The following is a 16,163-nucleotide window of genomic DNA, read 5'->3' as shown; positions in this document are numbered from 1 at the left end:
CACGGAGGTCACGGAGGTCACGCGGGTCACGGGGGTCACTGGGTCACGCCAGCCCCCCGTTATTATTGGGAAACGAAAATCACCAATGCCCACGTCACGGGGCTCAAAGAACCAAAACAGCCAAGCGGTCAGCAACTAACAGCACCATTGAATATTGAAGGTGTAATAGATAAAGAGTTAGTACGATTTCTTGAAATGAGCGAGGTTATTGTTGTAAGAGCTTGGGGAAAAGAGACTGCCGATGATGATGATGGGAGGAAGGAATTCCAGTGCGAGGGAAGAAGCAAACGGAGAAGTGAGATGACGTGCAGCGTGGTGAGTGGGTGTGTGAGTGGGTGAGTGAGTGAACGAGTGAGTGGGTGAGTGGATGGGTGTGTGAGTCGGTTAGTGGGTGTGTCAGTGGGTGATCCAGTGGGTGATCCAGTGGGTGATCCAGTGGGTGAGTGGGTGTGTAAGTGGGTGAGTGAGTGGGTGAGTGAGTGGACGAGTGGGTGAGTGAGTGGGTAAGTAGATGGGTGGGTGAGTGTGTGAGTGGGTGAAAGAGTGTATTGTTGTGACCTGCAGTGTGGATGATATGAAAGTCGGGTCTGGTAAACCGAATCCTCAACACTGGGCGGAGGGAATGAAGAAGTGAGATTCGTGGAAACGGCAACCGTGGCAGTCCCGATGGACGAGCGATAAGGAGGCGACTGACCGCCGTAGTCGGTGGGGGTTGCAGCGCGTTACCACGCACGTGCGGTGCAATTTGGCGGTGTTCCGAAGGCACTCGGCTGTCCAGAACCCCCGTGCTCAATTCTCGAGAGCACCACAATGATTTAAGCGGCAGGGCTGCCCATTTTGAAGCCGCTGTTGCCGCGCACCGCCGCTCTAGAACGCCCTTGAATGGAAAAAAGCGTTGACGCAGTGCTTTGGAAGTCGGCCGTGCGGTAACCGGGATAGGTTTTACGATCGGCAACTTCCCCGCTCGAATCCAACAGGTGTTGGCAGGTGTGCCACGGGTATGTGCCAGGGTGTATGACCTCAATTCCACCCTCTCCGGCTAGTCGGCGTGCAGGAAGTGCCATCGTCGTAAACGTCTTCACCATTTTAGCAGCCGCCGCCTTTGGACGTTTTACGATGCGCCATTTCCAGGGCATCTGGCACTGCCAATTCCCACCCCTGTTATATGAATATAAAAATGTTTAACAGGCGCAGCACTGCGCGGGATCGCGGCGATTATGGCCGGAGGCTGTAGCACATGGGCGGTTGGAGCTCCCGTCGCCTCCTCGAAAACCACGGAATTTCTGGGGCTCACGGGAATGGAACGTTACTAAAAAAAAAAAACCTCTTTTTTTATTTTACCAGGTAAGGCCCACTGAGCTATGATGCTCTTTTTTCAGAAGTGACCTGGCCACAAATGACAGCTCAACGAAGTGGCTTATTGCGAGAAAATGTATAGCAGCCAAATACTCTAAACGCACGTTGATTCTAAATGTGGAGGGAATAACCGGTGGACCCGGAGAAAAATCCACGCGGCCACGGGAAGGACACGCAAACTCCAAATATACAACGGGCGTCAGGGGACGGGATCGAACCCATGACCTCCTGTATACCTGGCGAGGTAGTTAACATCTCGTCACCGTGGTGCCCGAGCGCGCCGGGGAGATGCACGTCCAAGCGTTAACGGGTAACGACTCGCATTTTAGAATCGGGGGGCCGCTTGAATTACCCCAGCGTCTTGGTGCACATTACACCCTCGCCATCTCACCCCAACCAATCACCACCCACTGTAATTATCTCCTTTTTTCCTTTAGCCGAGGGGGAAAATTTCTCAAGTCTTTTGTAACATTTATTACTTTTGGAAATGCAAACGGCGATCTTTGCACAAACACGCACATTTTTCAATCGTCTTTGTGGAAAGAGATGGGGGGGGGGGGGCGGGGGAGTGGCAGGATGGAGTTTAGAAAGAAGTCAGGGGCTGTGATTTGGCAAAGCTGTGAGAAGGGCAAAGCAAGAAAAGCTCATTCAGATTAGCTCTGTGCCTCTTTTGTTTTATTTTTTTATCGGTGAGAAAATAATCAATCACGTGCGGCATCCCACGCACGTGGGCAATCGTCAAACGTGGTCTCCCGATTCGTATTGAACACAGCAGAAGTAGCAGCAGAAGCATCGGTCAACATGCGAAGGGACAGCAGAACTCGCTGGCGAAGCGAACGTCTGATCGATTGCTTTCATCAAGATCGTTCCAACGCAGGGTTAGAACGTTACGCCACGGTTGAACATTTTGCACGTGCCGTTTGTTTTTCGAGCCGTTAGTATTCACGTTTTAGGTTTTTTTTGGTTGGATTCTTCACTCACCTCTTGCTAATTCTGTAGGGGGCTGTCTCCAGCACGCCCGTGAGCGGGTTCGAGATCGTTGCCCTCCTCAGCTGTGAAAGCAATCAATCAGACAGCTGCGTTAGCAGCGAGCAGCGAGGCCACCTACCACTACGGTAGCAGCAGCAGCAGTAGCTACAAAAGCAGTGAACGGCCGCCCCATTCTCCACAGGAGGTACTCACCTGACTGGCCTCTACCCATTGCCACCACCGCCGATATTCACAACTGTCACCCTTCCCTGGCGGGCACTTCCAGTTCTAACTGCAGTCCATTCTCCGTGGTTTTCATAATGCGATCAATATATTTGGGAATATTTTTTTTTATATAACGCAGATGCGAATTGGATATAAAGCGATCGAGTGGACAACTACGTCACAGCGCGAGCAGGAATAGGCGGCGGTGGTGCGGCTGCCCCGGCGTAGCGGCAGCAGCAGCAGCATCACACGGCAAGGCGGTGGGATGCTGCTGGATGCTTCTGGATGCTGCCCACTGCGCCTCGGTCTTTGTTCAGCCCAGCGTACGCGTCTCACGTGTTGTCGTGGACTGTGCTTCACCCCTTGTATTTTATATTCTTTATTATAGTTCGATCTTTCCATAACGCGGTGTTATTCAGGAAGAGAGATATAAGAGAACACACTTCATTATTATTACGATTACGACTGCTATCGTGGACGACTAATTAATGATATGACCTGTGTATATATGTACGGCAGGAATTAACCGATGAAGATATTCGTAGATTAGCGTCGATTTTAATGCTCGCGAGCGTAAGGGTGGCGTTTTGACGATGCCTGCAAATCTACGTAAAATGTTCATTTGAATACAAGTCGAAAATGGACGAGTCGGAGCTTGTAAGATAGAAGGGATGAGACGGGATATTCTAGACAGGACAGAGGAGATGGGACAGATGACGCAGGAGAGAAGAGATCGGACAAATGAGACAAAATAGACAAGATAGGTCAAGAAGACGGGGCAGATGAGACAAAGAGAACGAGGCAGGGCATAAACTCAACTATTTTTTTTATTTTACCGGGCAAGGCCCAAAGACCTATAAAGCTCTTTTACAGAAGCGACCTGGCCACACAGGATAGCTCAAGTGGCTTATCACGTGGACAGTTAAAGCAGCCAAATACTCTAAAAGCATGTTGATGAATGTGGAGGGAAAAACCGGTGGACCCGGAGAAAAATCCACGCGACCACGGGGAGAGAGACACCGCAAACTCCAAATATACAGCAGGCGTCGTCAGGGTCAGGATCGAACACCATGGCCTCCTGCATATCAGGCGAGGTAGTTAACGTCTCGCCCACCGTGGTGCCCCTAATAGACAGGACAAGGGGAAACAGTGTAGAGGAGCCCGTAGACACGTCACACAGTCGAGGTGAGACACGGCAGACGGTAACAAATGTAACGGACAGGACAGACAGAACCAGAAACGAAGAGGGTTTTCTTCGGGACGGAATCGTGATTTGATCCGTGACGTCGCGAGGCCGGCGGCGTGCGACGGGGAGTGAAGAGTCGTTTCACGGCTGCGAGTTGCACGCACGGCCATGCCGGCCGTGCGTCCCTTTTGTTTGTGTCTTTGTTGATTGTTTATTAAATGTTACTGCTGGGCACTCTGAAGCCCTCTGTTGGGTCTGCTGCTGCGCCTGATAAAAACGTAACCAATACTAAATAAGTGATCTGCATGGCCTTCGCTCTCTTCTGGAAAAGAAGAAGCTAACAGCTCGGTGGGCTCTACCTGGCAAGCTAAAAAACATTGTTTAGTTTTTATTTGATTATATTTTTACGTGATTTGTTTACCGTGCCGTGTTTTTTGTATTGTTTATTGTTGTTGTAACGTTCTGTCCCCGTGCCCCGCAGAATGGACATCTGTGAAAAAAAAGAGCTTCACAGCTCATCGGATTTCTCCAATATAAATATTCTGATTATAATTCTCCAGTGGCTCAGCCTGCACGAGCACCTCCTCTGAAGAGACGGGGGCGCTGTTGAGAGCCATCGCAGAGAGCCCCCACCTCCGCTCGGAGCGAGCACAACACGCCGGCTACGTACGACAACGTATACACACGTATGTATGCATGTACAGGGACTCCCCTACGTACGAACGAGTTAGCTCCAACTTTACTCCAGTCGATTCCAAACATGTTGCACGGCGTGTACACTAAACATGGGGAATGGCTTTAAAAGTCGTAGAATCTCCTGCAGATGTAGATGTGCACTGGTTCTCCACGTTCTGCAGATGAACCTCATGGCGCTTCCCCGGGGTCACCACAGTACCCCGGCTCTCGCATTATGTCCCGTGATGCAGTCATTTTTAGTCTGTGTTGATGGTCGGCGATGCGGCAATTGGCTCCTCTCGACGAGCTGTACTCACGATGCACTATTCAAAGTTGAATTTTTCGAAAACTAATTTTTGCATGTGAATGTTTGGCGTTTCCACATCGCGGAGTGTGGCACCGATTTCGGATTGATTGGTACCCCAGTCGCGGAGTTAAAGTAACACCCCTGGAAAAAAATAGTGTCCCAGAAGTAAAATATTTAATTGCCTCGGACAGTTTCGTATTATTTGGTACGCCGGGGTTCCGCAATAAGGATAAGATGTAGATGCCACTGGTTCTTCATGCTCTGTAGATGCCACCACCGCCATCTATTGCGCGGCGGTTGATCTTACGACTCGGTCCGAACAGCCAACTTGGCATATCGACAGGTTTGTTTGTACCTCTGAAAGTTCAATGTTCGTAAGTAGAGGAGTCCTTGTATATGAAACTCAACGCGTTCGTCAATAACACTGCGGAATGCAAATGAAATGTGTAATCGGTGACGTTTCGGGCAATGTCCCTTCTCCATGGAACATAATAAGTCTTCTTCTTTCGTACGGCGGCAGATGCAGATTCAGAGCAACAGCTACACTTCCGCATCCGGGTGGTCAAGCCAGACACAAGTGTGTCAGGAGCAGCGGAGTGTAATCGCTGCGATGTCTCCTTCGTATTTAGCAACATGACTTCAAGAAGGAGGGCCATCGCCCTCCACGTCGCCACGTTGTTTATATCATCACCTTCAAGGCCGCAGCGTTGTTGACCCAACGGGTCGAGTTTGCGTCGTCGTTTGGCGCGCGCTTGTGCAACACCGCCAAACAATCCGTCCACCACCCACCCCTCCCGTGTACACAAACGCGCCGTCACGCCGCACGCGCCGATTGGCTGCAGCAGCTCTCGACGGATTTCCCGAGGAGTCGCCAATGGGGAACAGCGAAGAGGAGGGAGAGAAGGGCCCCGCCCGCGGCTGGCGGTGCTCGGGAAGCTTACCTCTTGCTCACCCTATAGTCGGCCGTTTCTAGCACGCCCGTCTGCGGGTTTTTAACGGTGGCTCTCTGCAACTGCAGCCGGCGCACAACACACACGGGGGCCCAGCGGCGAGATCGCCATCAGTGGCTCTGAGCTACCGGCATCGCCGTCGTCGTCATTATCGCTCCGTCGCTGGCCCACGCGTCGTGACGGGCCCTGCAGAATCCCACCCCGGTCTGTCCAGTGCTCGCCGAGCTGCGTTGGCTTCCGGTTGCCGGGCGAATACATTTTGAGGTCGCGTTCATTTCACACACAAAGCGCTTGCCGCAAATTAACCACAACACCTTGCCGATCTCGTCAAGGAGCATAAACCGTCGCGCGAACTACGGTCGTCCTCGCAGCAGCGGCTCTTGGATGGCCATCGAACAAAGACGGTGGTCACCGCATCGCACTCTTTCTGATGCGCTTCTGCGGCCGTCTGGAACGCTCTTCCTTCCGATATTGGGAAGCCACTGGAGCTATGCACTTTTAAATCATCCTGATTGAAACTCATTTCTCTAGAACTGCTTTTTGTTTTTAGTTTGTTGTCCTTCCCCCCCGTACCTCTGATTAGCACGGTTGGCTACGTACGGTGCGAAAGAAGTTCAACATACGTACGCACATCGTTATAGACTCCCCCCCCCCCCCCCTCCCTGTGCCTGCCCACCCCATTGTGAGTGAGTTCACTTGCAGCAGCAGCAGCAGCAGCAGTGGCGGTGCGCGTCAACGATTGGTGGTGTGGCATCCCAATTCCCAGGCCTTGAACGGTTATCTGGAACTCGATCCGTCATCAATAGATCAACAGATCAGGCAGCCACCGAACTGTATGTGCGGCGAGGTGCAAACCCATCAGGACATACGAGAACTGCCCGGCGCAATCTGGAGGAACGAGCCAACTCCGCTCAGCTCCCACCCCTCCCCGGACGCCGTGAGATAGCTCGCAACGTTAAGCACGCTATTGTGGCCCCCTCTTTTTTTTCCCCGTCGTCATTGGCGTGCGTCGTGCGCTCCCCTCTCATCGTAAAATCGTCGTCATCGTCAGCCGCGATCAAGTGCACTGCTGGATGATCTCGACAGCTACTATGCCACTGTCAACGAGGCCTTGGTTCAGATTGTTTACAACAGCGGCGCGGGTAAAGGTCACGGTAACAGTCTGGCGGGTCAACTGTACAAACCGCTGCCGCCTCGAGCCCGAAGTGACTCTCTGCCACGTGCTGGCGTCCGCAGCTCTCCCTGTTGTTACTCGGCGGGGGACGCCCCCCACACGGTAACTTTGTTTACGCTCGGCCACGTCAACTTTGCCCTAGATTCTCGCGAGACCGCCCCCCGCGCGCACCGCTCCGCTCGCCGGCTGTGCCGCAGCCGCCGAGGGGTGGGGGGGGGGATGGCGGTCGCGGAGAGGCCCTCGTGATTTAAAAACTTAACTGGAAACTATTTTGATTTTAGCAGGTACGGCCCACTGAGCTATGCGGCCTTTTTTTCAGAAGCGGCCTCGCCACAAACGACAGCCCGACGAAGTGGGCTTACCGTCGGCAAATACTCTTAAACGTGTGATGTTGATTCTAAATGTGGAGGGAAAAAAGCGGAGGACCCGGAGGGAAAATCCACAAACTCCAAATAAAAAAGCAGGCGTCAGGGCTGGGATTGAACCCACTCCCTCCTGCATACCAGGTAAGGTGGTTGTAACATCTCGCCACCGCGGCACATTAGTCGGGACATTCGCGTCGCCCGGTAACCGAGCCTCGGCCCAACATTCCTGAGAGAGGAGCGTTTAGTTTCGCCAGCGGTCGCTCTGAATTCCAGACGCCCCTCCCCCGGGGGGTTGTGGTGGAGGGGGGAGGGTGGTGGTGGGAGTGGTGGTGGTGGGAGTGGCGGTGGCGGCGAGATGTTAATTACCTCGCTTGGTATACAGGAGGTCGCAGGTTCGATCCTGACCCTAACAGCTGTATATTTGGAGTTTGCTGTCTCTCCCCCCGTGGTTGCGTGGATTTTTCTCTGGGTCCTCCGGTTTTCCCCTCCACATTTAGAAACGCGCGTTCAGAGTATTTGGCTGATATAAATATCCACGTGGTGATAAGCCACTTTGTTGAGCTATCAGTGGGGTCAGGTTGCTTCTGAAAATTAGCTACATAGTTCAGTGGGCCTTACCTGGTAAAATGAAAAGTTTAGTTGGTAGCCCAGAGAGGCTTTACCGAGCAGCGCAATCCCAGCGCGTGACCGGACTTGCTCGAGGTTGCGAATGAAATAAATGTAGAGGTGGCTCAGGAATGGGACTCATAAAGCGTGTGCAATATAAAAGTTCTTGCTCAGGAGGCTCACACCGCGCGTCAGAATGCCGGGCCAGCATTCCTGCAGTCCCACGACCAGATCCGTGTCACAGTCGCCTGTGGTGAAACCAGCCACCCCAGTGTTGTGACGGCTCTCAGTGCGGGTCCTAAGGGCTCTAGACAAGGACCTCATCGCCACCAGCCCGGTGGCTCTGGCACGGCCGTCGCGAGCCTCGCACCGTCTCGACGAACGTCGACTCCTGCGCTCACCCGCGGCTTGGCGAGCTCCTTGATGCGCTGCATCTCGCCGTCGCTGATCACGCCGTGGTAGCGCACGATGCGCGGGCGGTCCCACTCCTCCTCCTCGCGCGCCGGCGCCAGCAGCAGCCGCGGGTTTCGCCCGCCGTCCTGGAAGCGGCAGCTCAGGCGCCTTCGCCTCCTCGACGTCTGCCGCGGGGAGAGGGGAGCGCACGACGCACGCCATCGTCGTTATCGTCCGTCGATGAGCAGCAGTGGCCGTAATCAATCCACTGCTGGATGAAAGTCTCACTAAAGACCAAGATGCCCCCCCCCCCCCCCCGGCCCCATACAGCCTCAACAGATTGTTGAGGCAAGTGCTGTTAGCGTGCAGCGCCTATGAAGGCCGGTACGGCGCACGAGGGGGTGGCGTTGTCTCCCTTGTAACGATTTTTATGTATCGCACCAGGGAGCGGTAGTGTAGCGGTTAGCACGCCGTGCTATGAACCCGGCGACAAAGGTTCAAGTCCAGCTCACAGATAACACCAGTGATGATTATCTGAACCGGTCATGGGACTCCCCTCGGCCGACTCAGCCTTAAATGAGTACCCGGTGCGGTACTCATTTGTAGCTCATTGTATTTCTCCAGGAAAAAGATTCTGATTCTGTGTAAACATCGCCACTGGGGAAACGAAGGCGGGCGTGGTGCTGCCCGCCCACCCCCTCTTGTGCCGTGCCGGCCTTCAAAGGTGCTCGCTAACAGAACTTGCCCCTACAGTCTGTTAAGGCTATACAGGGGGGATCTTTATCTTTGTGTGCGTCCGCTCGATAATCTCCGCACCATCTTGATGCCCTCCCCGCGGCACAGCTTCTCGTAGGCGTAGCGCTCGGGGTAAGCGTCGGGCGGGCGGCTCGCCTCCACCTGCGAGGAGGCGTTGCCCGACTTCCTCTTCTGCTCCAGCACGTAGTCGAAGTAGCGCACGTTGCCCTGCGCGCGCTGGTGCCCGGGGTCTGCGGCGACAGGAGCAGCGGAGGCAAAGCCACGGTCACGAACAGGACCGCGCCCAGGACCCCATCCATCCCAACCGGGCCCCGGCCGTCGTGACCCCCGCGACCTGTCCCGCCAGGCCTGACCCAATGCCGCCCGACCAGTTTTCTCCATCCTGACAATCCACTGCCGGATGAGGGCCTCTCCGAGCCGAGTCCATCTCGCGCTCTCTCTCGCTCGTGGTCCTGTGAAGCTGCTATGCACTTTTAAATCTAGACTGAAAACTCATTTCTTTAGAACTGCTTTTTGTGTTTAGTTTGTTGTCCTTCCCCTGCACCTGCGATTAGCACGGCTGGCTACTTGCGTGCGGATGAGCTCCATCCCTTGGCTGAGAAATTTCAAAAGTGGTCCACGACGTAGGACAAACCAATCAATGCTTTCGTCAAGAACACTCTGGCCTCAATAGGGTAAATAATACTGTGCAGGTGGGGCCCCCCAATTTGAAACTAAATTAAGCGATTTTTTTTTATTTTACCAGGTAAGGCCCACTGAGCTATATAGCTCTTTTTTCAGAAGCGACCTGGTCACAAATTATAGCTCAACGAAGGGGGCTTATCTTCACGTGGGAATTTATAGCATTAGCTAAATACTCTAAACACGTGTTATTATTCTAAATGTGGAGGGATAAACCGGAGGACCCGGAGAAAAATCCATGCGAAAACTCCAAATATACAGCACGGGTCAGGGTCGGAATAAAGCCCACGACCTCCTGCATACCAGGCGAGGTAGTTAACATCTCGCCACCATGGCACCCCTGTTCCATGACCTGCCAGCGGGCCTTTGACACTTCACGGGGCCTCAAAGTACACCTAGCGTGGCGCAAGCGACGTGGTGACGTCACCGCCACTTAGTGGTGAAGGGCGGTTGTTGTTGTTCAGTGCGTCTGTGTGCGTTGGCACAGTAGGGAGCACAGGTGGCTCATCTGCCAGTCATCTCAGTCAGTCAAGCCATGGCATCTGGGTCTGTCCCGTGACCTCCCGTCAGCGAGCCCTCAACACTTCACGTCGCCTCAAGGTGCACCTAGCGTGGCGCAAGCGACGTGGTGACGTCACCGCCACTTAGTGGTTGTTCCTGTTGTTGTCGAGCGCCCACCGTTGGCGAGCAGCTGGTGCGTGAGCGCCAGCGCCCGCTCCACGTCCCCAAGCTGGTACACCGAGTAGGAGAGGTAGTCCAGCACCTCCGCCCGGCCGGGGGGCTCGTCCGTGCCCACCAGCCCGGCGCCGGCGCTGCCGGGGGCCGCGGCGTCCACCCCGGTGGTGCCGGCGGCATCGAATTCGTCGATCATGCGCAGTGTCTGCTCCATCCAGGGCACCGTGTGGTAGTAGTCGCTCGCCGTGTAGGAGATGCGTCCCAGCTGGAAGCAGTCGTGCACCGACAGCCTCGCCCTCTGCGGCTCGGTCACCCCTTGGGCAGAGAAGGAGAACATTGTGATCGTTGCCAAGCCGCCGTATACGTGGCGAGATGTTAACTGGGGGATGAGACCGCGAGCAAGTGGAGACATCTTGGATCAGGGTCAGGGAAACCGCTCACAAATCACACCTCCCGTCAGCACAGTTGACTACGTACGGCGCGAAATATAGTTCAACGTACACACATACAGGAACTCCGGGCAAATCTTGCGATAACCGAAATCTGGCCTCCGCACTGCGGGGCCATCCCAGTCAGGCCCGGAAACACGACGCCCCGCTCCATTGTCGCCCGTCAGAGAGGTCCTCCGCACGCGACGAGCCGAGCGCCGTTACCGACCTCGCGAGGACCTGTGCCCACGCGCGGGGCGTCACCTTAACGGTGCTGCGGTGGCTAGGAGATGTTGACTACCTCGCCCGGTATACAGGAGGTCGTGGGTTCGATCCAAACCCTGACGCCTGCTGCTGTATATTTGTAGTTTGGGGTGTCTCTCTCCCCGTGGTCGCGTGGAGTGTTTGGCTGCTATAAATCTCCGCACGATGATAAGCCACATCGTTGTGCTATCATCAGCTTCTGTAGCTCAGGGGGGGGGGGTTGGGGCTTACCTGGTAAATAAATAAAAAATAGTTGTAATAGTTTAGCGAGCGGAGGAGGGGAGTCACCGCCGGCGACGCCGTCGCTGCTCACCGGGCAGCAGGCCGTTGGCCATGGTGCGCGCCTCCAGCCGGTAAGTGTCCTGCAGGCGCAGCAGCGCCTTGGCGGCACCGCTCTGGTCCTCGTCCGTGGGGAAGTACTGCCGCTGGGCCGTCAGGTTCGAGACGAAGCCTGGGGATCGCGACCGCACCTCCAATTAGCACGGTCGGCTACGTACGGTGCGGAAGAGGTTCAACGTACATCACGTACGGAGGGCGCGAAGAGTCGCGCGGGTACACGGACGGGTACACGTACGTGCACAAGTTGAGTTGGGTGATATACATTGAAACTACACGTTATATTCAAATACATTCAAATTACTGGAGCAATGTTGTGAAGATACAAATGACCAACTAACCCCACGTCTTGTGCAGTTTAGATGCAAAGTAACAATTACTCTGAGGTTTGTCACTTAAATACAGTCGAAGCTACTTGTGCAAATGAGCAATGACACGTTCTTACCCGCCCCTACGGGATGTCTGTGAAAAAGAGCTTCATAGCTCATCTGATTCCTCCAGTGTGAATACATATTCTGATTATGATTCTGAATGAGGCGGCACGCATCTTCCATTCAGAGCCGGGAGGGATCCAGTGGTCAGTGGCGGCAATCCCTCTCGCGCCTACCACGTGGATCAGTCTCTGCAAAGGACAGCCACTGTGGACTTCCCCACAAAGTGGTACCTATTGTATCTCGACCCTAGCGGGATGACGGGCTGAGTCAACCCCCACAACCCCCTTACCAGGAGTTGAACTCGCGACCTTCCGATCGCGAGCCGCTTGCTCCACCGACCGAGCCTCCTTGGCCGAATCAGATACCGCTTACTGATCAAAGATACTCACTCCGATTACAGGCACCATTGACACCGCCCTTCCCTGTGAGCGTGAGTGGTCGACACGCACGCACGCGGGTTTGAGCACGCGGTGGCGCGCAAGCGCGAACGCACCCTCGGTGGTGTCCTGCAGCACCATGCTCTCAAGCTGCGCCCAGCCGTGGCTCATCCTCTTCACCAGCTGGTAGGCGTTGATGGGGTGGCCCAGAAAGGTCTCTGGGTCCGATGTGGCCTTCTCCATCACCCTCTGCACCTTCTCCACCCACCTGTGTCACGACCGCGGCACGTGTCGAAGCAGCGAGCGAGCGAGAGAGCGAGTGTGTGCGCGTGAGAGCGAGCGAGCGTGTGCGTGATAGGGTGAGAGAGCTAGTGAGCGAGCATGTGAGTGAGCGGACTAATGTAAGCCGCAGGAGAGAGGATGTCTGCCACTCTCTGGATTGCCCTCTCTGCTCGCTGGCAAGGCTGTGTTTACTCCACAGACTTCCATGGATGTAAACATCGTCTACTCTGTTTGACTTTGGGGTCCGTAAAACTCAAACAATAGTTGAGTTGAATGAGGACAAAGTACTTTGGCTCGCTGCTATTTGCACGGCAACATAATGTTGGCTTCAGTAACATTTTCTAAAAATACTTTACAATCCGGTAAATGTAAAATCTTTAGCCAAAATGCCCTCGAATATTAAGCCTTAACAGACTGTTGGGGCAAGTGCTGTTGGTGAGTGGCACCTATGAAGGCCGGCACGGCACACGAGGAAGTGGGTGGCAAACACCACGCCCAGCCACCTTTGTTTCCCTCGTGACGACGTTTATACATCACACCAGGTTACACATTTGACGCTGAGTCGACGTAGGGGAGACCCAGGAACGGTTCAGATAAATCGCCACCGGTGTTGGCCGTGAGCGAGAATCAAACTCGGAATGCCGGGTTTGTAGCGGACGGAGCGAACCGCTGCACGACCGCTCCCCTACACACACACTCCCCCGTACCCATGCACCGAGTCGTACGCAGCCACACGCGATAGGGTAAGGGAGAGCGCCTGAGTCGTACGGGGCGGGAGGAAGGACGGGTAGATGCGAGAGCGCGCGCTTATGCACCGTTTGATGCGGCCCAGCTTGCTCTCCTCCGCTTGGATGTAGTCGTTGAGGGAGATGAGGAGGTCCTTCTCCATGAACACCAGGTCGGTCATCTGCCCTGCAGGATTCGTGGGGTCATTTTTGGGAGGCGGGGGGGGGGGGGGGCACGTGCGTGGGGTGGCAGGCGCAGCGCTCCGTGCCAAAAAGCGGCGCCCAATTCCCGCCCGCGGTTATCGCAAGAGGTCAGCGACATCTGAACCGGTTATTGGTCTCCACCCGAGCTTCCAATATCGTCAGAAATCAGAAAGCTCAACAGGGTAAGAACCCGGATGGCACTTGGGTTGGGCGAGCACCGTGCGGAGACACCAGGCAAGTGCCGTGGGTGCAATGTGCGGTTGAGGGGGCGATGTTCAAAATCTCTCCGGTGGCCAGCAAAGCGTGGGTGGATGGGGGAGGGCAGCCCTGCCCTCATCCAGCAGCGGGTTGGACTAAACGTGGGAGCCGTACAAGGTGCGACTGAAGCGAGCGTCGCCGCGTCCGCGTGGAACAGGCACGCGCACCGTCTAGCCGAGTGCCACTGCGCGGCCCGCGTACAATGCGTAACGCGAGAGCGTGCAATGCGTAATTCTGGAACGGGTTTTTAATAGTCGCCAAAGCGTGCCCATTCAAATGCCCCGGGCAATCGCCACCGTCGTGCGGAAATAATAGCACTCCGCAGCTCGGAAAGGTAGCCGTCAAACGGGCAACCCGTGCCCTCTCTCGAGTAGCCTTGAAACTCTGTTTAAACTACTCGGTTTGCACCGAGATGCGGGTTTTTGCCGTCGTCAATGTGCATCGACCACAAGGCGAACTCCCACATGCTCGCAGCAGCGGCCTTTGGCCAACCCTCGAACAAAGACGGTCACCGCATCGCGCGCCTTCAGATGAGTTTCTGCGGCCTTCTGCAACGCTCTTTCGTCGGATATTAAGAAGCCGCTGCAGCTATGCCCTTTTAAATCATCTAGATTGAAAACTAATTTATTTCGAAATGCTTTTTGTGTTTGGTCTGCTGTCATTTCCCCGCACCTCCGATTAGCACGGTTGGCTACTTACGTTGCATACACAAAGTAGTACAACCAGATGGATGGTAGGAGAGAAAAAGAGACGAGGATGTTCTAAAGAGGCTTTAGCGGGAGAGGTGTCTTGATCAGAGCGAGACTAATTAGAACAATCCAGCAAAGACAAACACGTGTGGATCGGGCTCATTCTCAGATGTGAAAACTTGGTGAAGGAGGTTCTGGAAGGAAGTTGGGAGAGAGGCCATGAGGCAGAAAAAAGGAAAATGCTGCTTGAAGACTTCAAGTGGGGGAGGGGGGTCGGAAATGCCTTGAGGAAAGTTCAAGAGCGGACGAGGATGTGCCACGGGCTAAGGGTTAAACACGTGGTTCTCCTGCCTAATAATCACCGTCACATCACTGCTGAGCACAGTGCTGCAGTCAATTATAAACACTTGTACCCTGGCAATGTGGGCTGCATCAAGAAACCTGCGGCTACATGTGCAGGGCAAATGTCTGGTTGGGGTGTGCGGCTGGTGCTCCCTAGAAAGACCGCTGCGGAAGGTCGGGTGGCCCGACTTACGGCGCGGTCCGTACGCGTCGGCAGAAAGGCCGGGGGAGGGAGGAGTGGAGTGGTGCGAGCGTTTCAAATCGGAAGCTGGAAAAAAGCAATGCCGCGTTCGTGAGTTCACGCTGCCCGCTCTCAGGGCAGGCGCGAGGTTGGGCCCCCGCGTACACCAAAATGCTCCTTCGGCCTAACCCAAGCTGACACTCGTTCGCGAGGCGTTTGAGCCGGGGCCTGCCCAACTCTTGAGCACCACCACCAAGTGCACACACAGTCCTAAAAATGCTGCACAACGGCCAGGACTTGCCTGGGGGCCTTAACCTATATATAACAAAAACAAATTGTCCGATCAACATTGCGAGCATTTGCCTACGGTCAACGGCATGAGCTTTGGATGCCGTTGGTCTCTCCGACTGAGCCCTGTTGCAGGTGCTGTCTGGGAGGACGCCTGGAGGGTGCAGACAGCCAGTGGCCGGGCCACAGCCTCTTGGCTTGACAGCTGCTGCTGCTGCGAGGGAGCTATGAATAGGGAAGGTCGCAATGGTGGATTGTACCATGAGAGATTCCTTGAGTTAACCAACGATTTAACATTTTTTATTTATTTTACCAGATAAGGCCCACTGAGCTATATAGCTCTTTTTTCAGAAGCAACCTGGCCACAAATGATAGCTCAACAAAGCGGCTTATCATGTGGAAATTTATAGCAGCCAAGTACTCTAAACGCACGTTGTTTCTAAATGTGGAGGGAAAAAAACCACGGGAAAAAACATTCAAACTCCGAATATACAGCAGGCATCGGGGTTGGGATCAAACCCACGACTTCCTGTACGCCCTTTTGTCAATCCACTGCTGGATTCCGTGTCTTGGGGCCTGGTGGACCATACTTCACCACGCCGGTCAGGGCGGGTTGGCGATGGCGGTGAGCGTGGAAGTGGAAACACAGAAGTATGTCAACGCGTTGTCGCTCGAATGCCCTTCTTCTACAAGGGGACACTTTTTGTTGCACACCCCAGAATGCATCGCTTCTCTTTATATTGGGCCCTTGAAAGTTTGCTTCAAGTTTAGTTTTAACATTGACCGTGTCATGCCCCCCAGACCCCCAGTGGTCATATGGCCGCCCTCCATCCCTTTAAACAAGGCCATGCTACAGGGCATATCTCGGCTAATGTGGTTTAATCACACGCGAGTTACCGCTATACGCGCTTTACGGAATGAGGCCTGCTTCCCGGAAAATGGGGGCGATGTTTCCGCGATACGAAGTTTGATGTTGCCAAGATTGTCGCGAAGAAAGTCGTTAGATGGGCTTGCAAGGGAGCTGCATCCGTTGGAAG

The 16,163-nt window shown here is 54.5% G+C and overlaps 1 protein-coding gene across 6 annotated transcripts in view; it reads right to left on the bottom strand.

Annotated features, from left to right (window-relative positions):
* P4HA1 (prolyl 4-hydroxylase subunit alpha 1) overlaps positions 1 to 16,163 on the bottom strand; it is a 42,449-nt gene that overhangs the window by 11,523 nt on the left and 14,763 nt on the right. For 4 of the 6 annotated variants that reach the window (XM_032949537.2, XM_076065575.1, XM_032949532.2 and 1 more), the window contains exons 3-9: positions 13,255 to 13,351; positions 12,274 to 12,425; positions 11,324 to 11,461; positions 10,322 to 10,633; positions 9,023 to 9,192; positions 8,215 to 8,391; positions 2,338 to 2,408 (exon numbers count right to left, since the gene is read on the bottom strand). In XM_032949537.2, the coding sequence (XP_032805428.1) occupies positions 2,338 to 2,408; positions 8,215 to 8,391; positions 9,023 to 9,192; positions 10,322 to 10,633; positions 11,324 to 11,461; positions 12,274 to 12,425; positions 13,255 to 13,351 (1,117 nt within the window). Of the gene's footprint in view, positions 1 to 2,337; positions 2,409 to 5,659; positions 5,731 to 8,214; positions 8,392 to 9,022; positions 9,193 to 10,321; positions 10,634 to 11,323; positions 11,462 to 12,273; positions 12,426 to 13,254; positions 13,352 to 16,163 lie in introns of all 6 variants that reach the window. The other 2 variants (XM_032949535.2, XM_032949536.2) reach the window with 1 other exon arrangement.

The sequence above is a fragment of the Petromyzon marinus genome, chromosome 8 (assembly GCF_048934315.1).
Source record: "Petromyzon marinus isolate PM22_M1 ecotype Great Lakes invasive population chromosome 8, UKy_Petmar_22M1.pri1.0, whole genome shotgun sequence".
Classification (NCBI taxonomy): domain Eukaryota; kingdom Metazoa; phylum Chordata; class Hyperoartia; order Petromyzontiformes; family Petromyzontidae; genus Petromyzon; species Petromyzon marinus.
The sequence above is the reverse complement of the archived record's forward strand: the minus strand, read 5'-3'. Positions and strand labels throughout refer to the sequence as shown.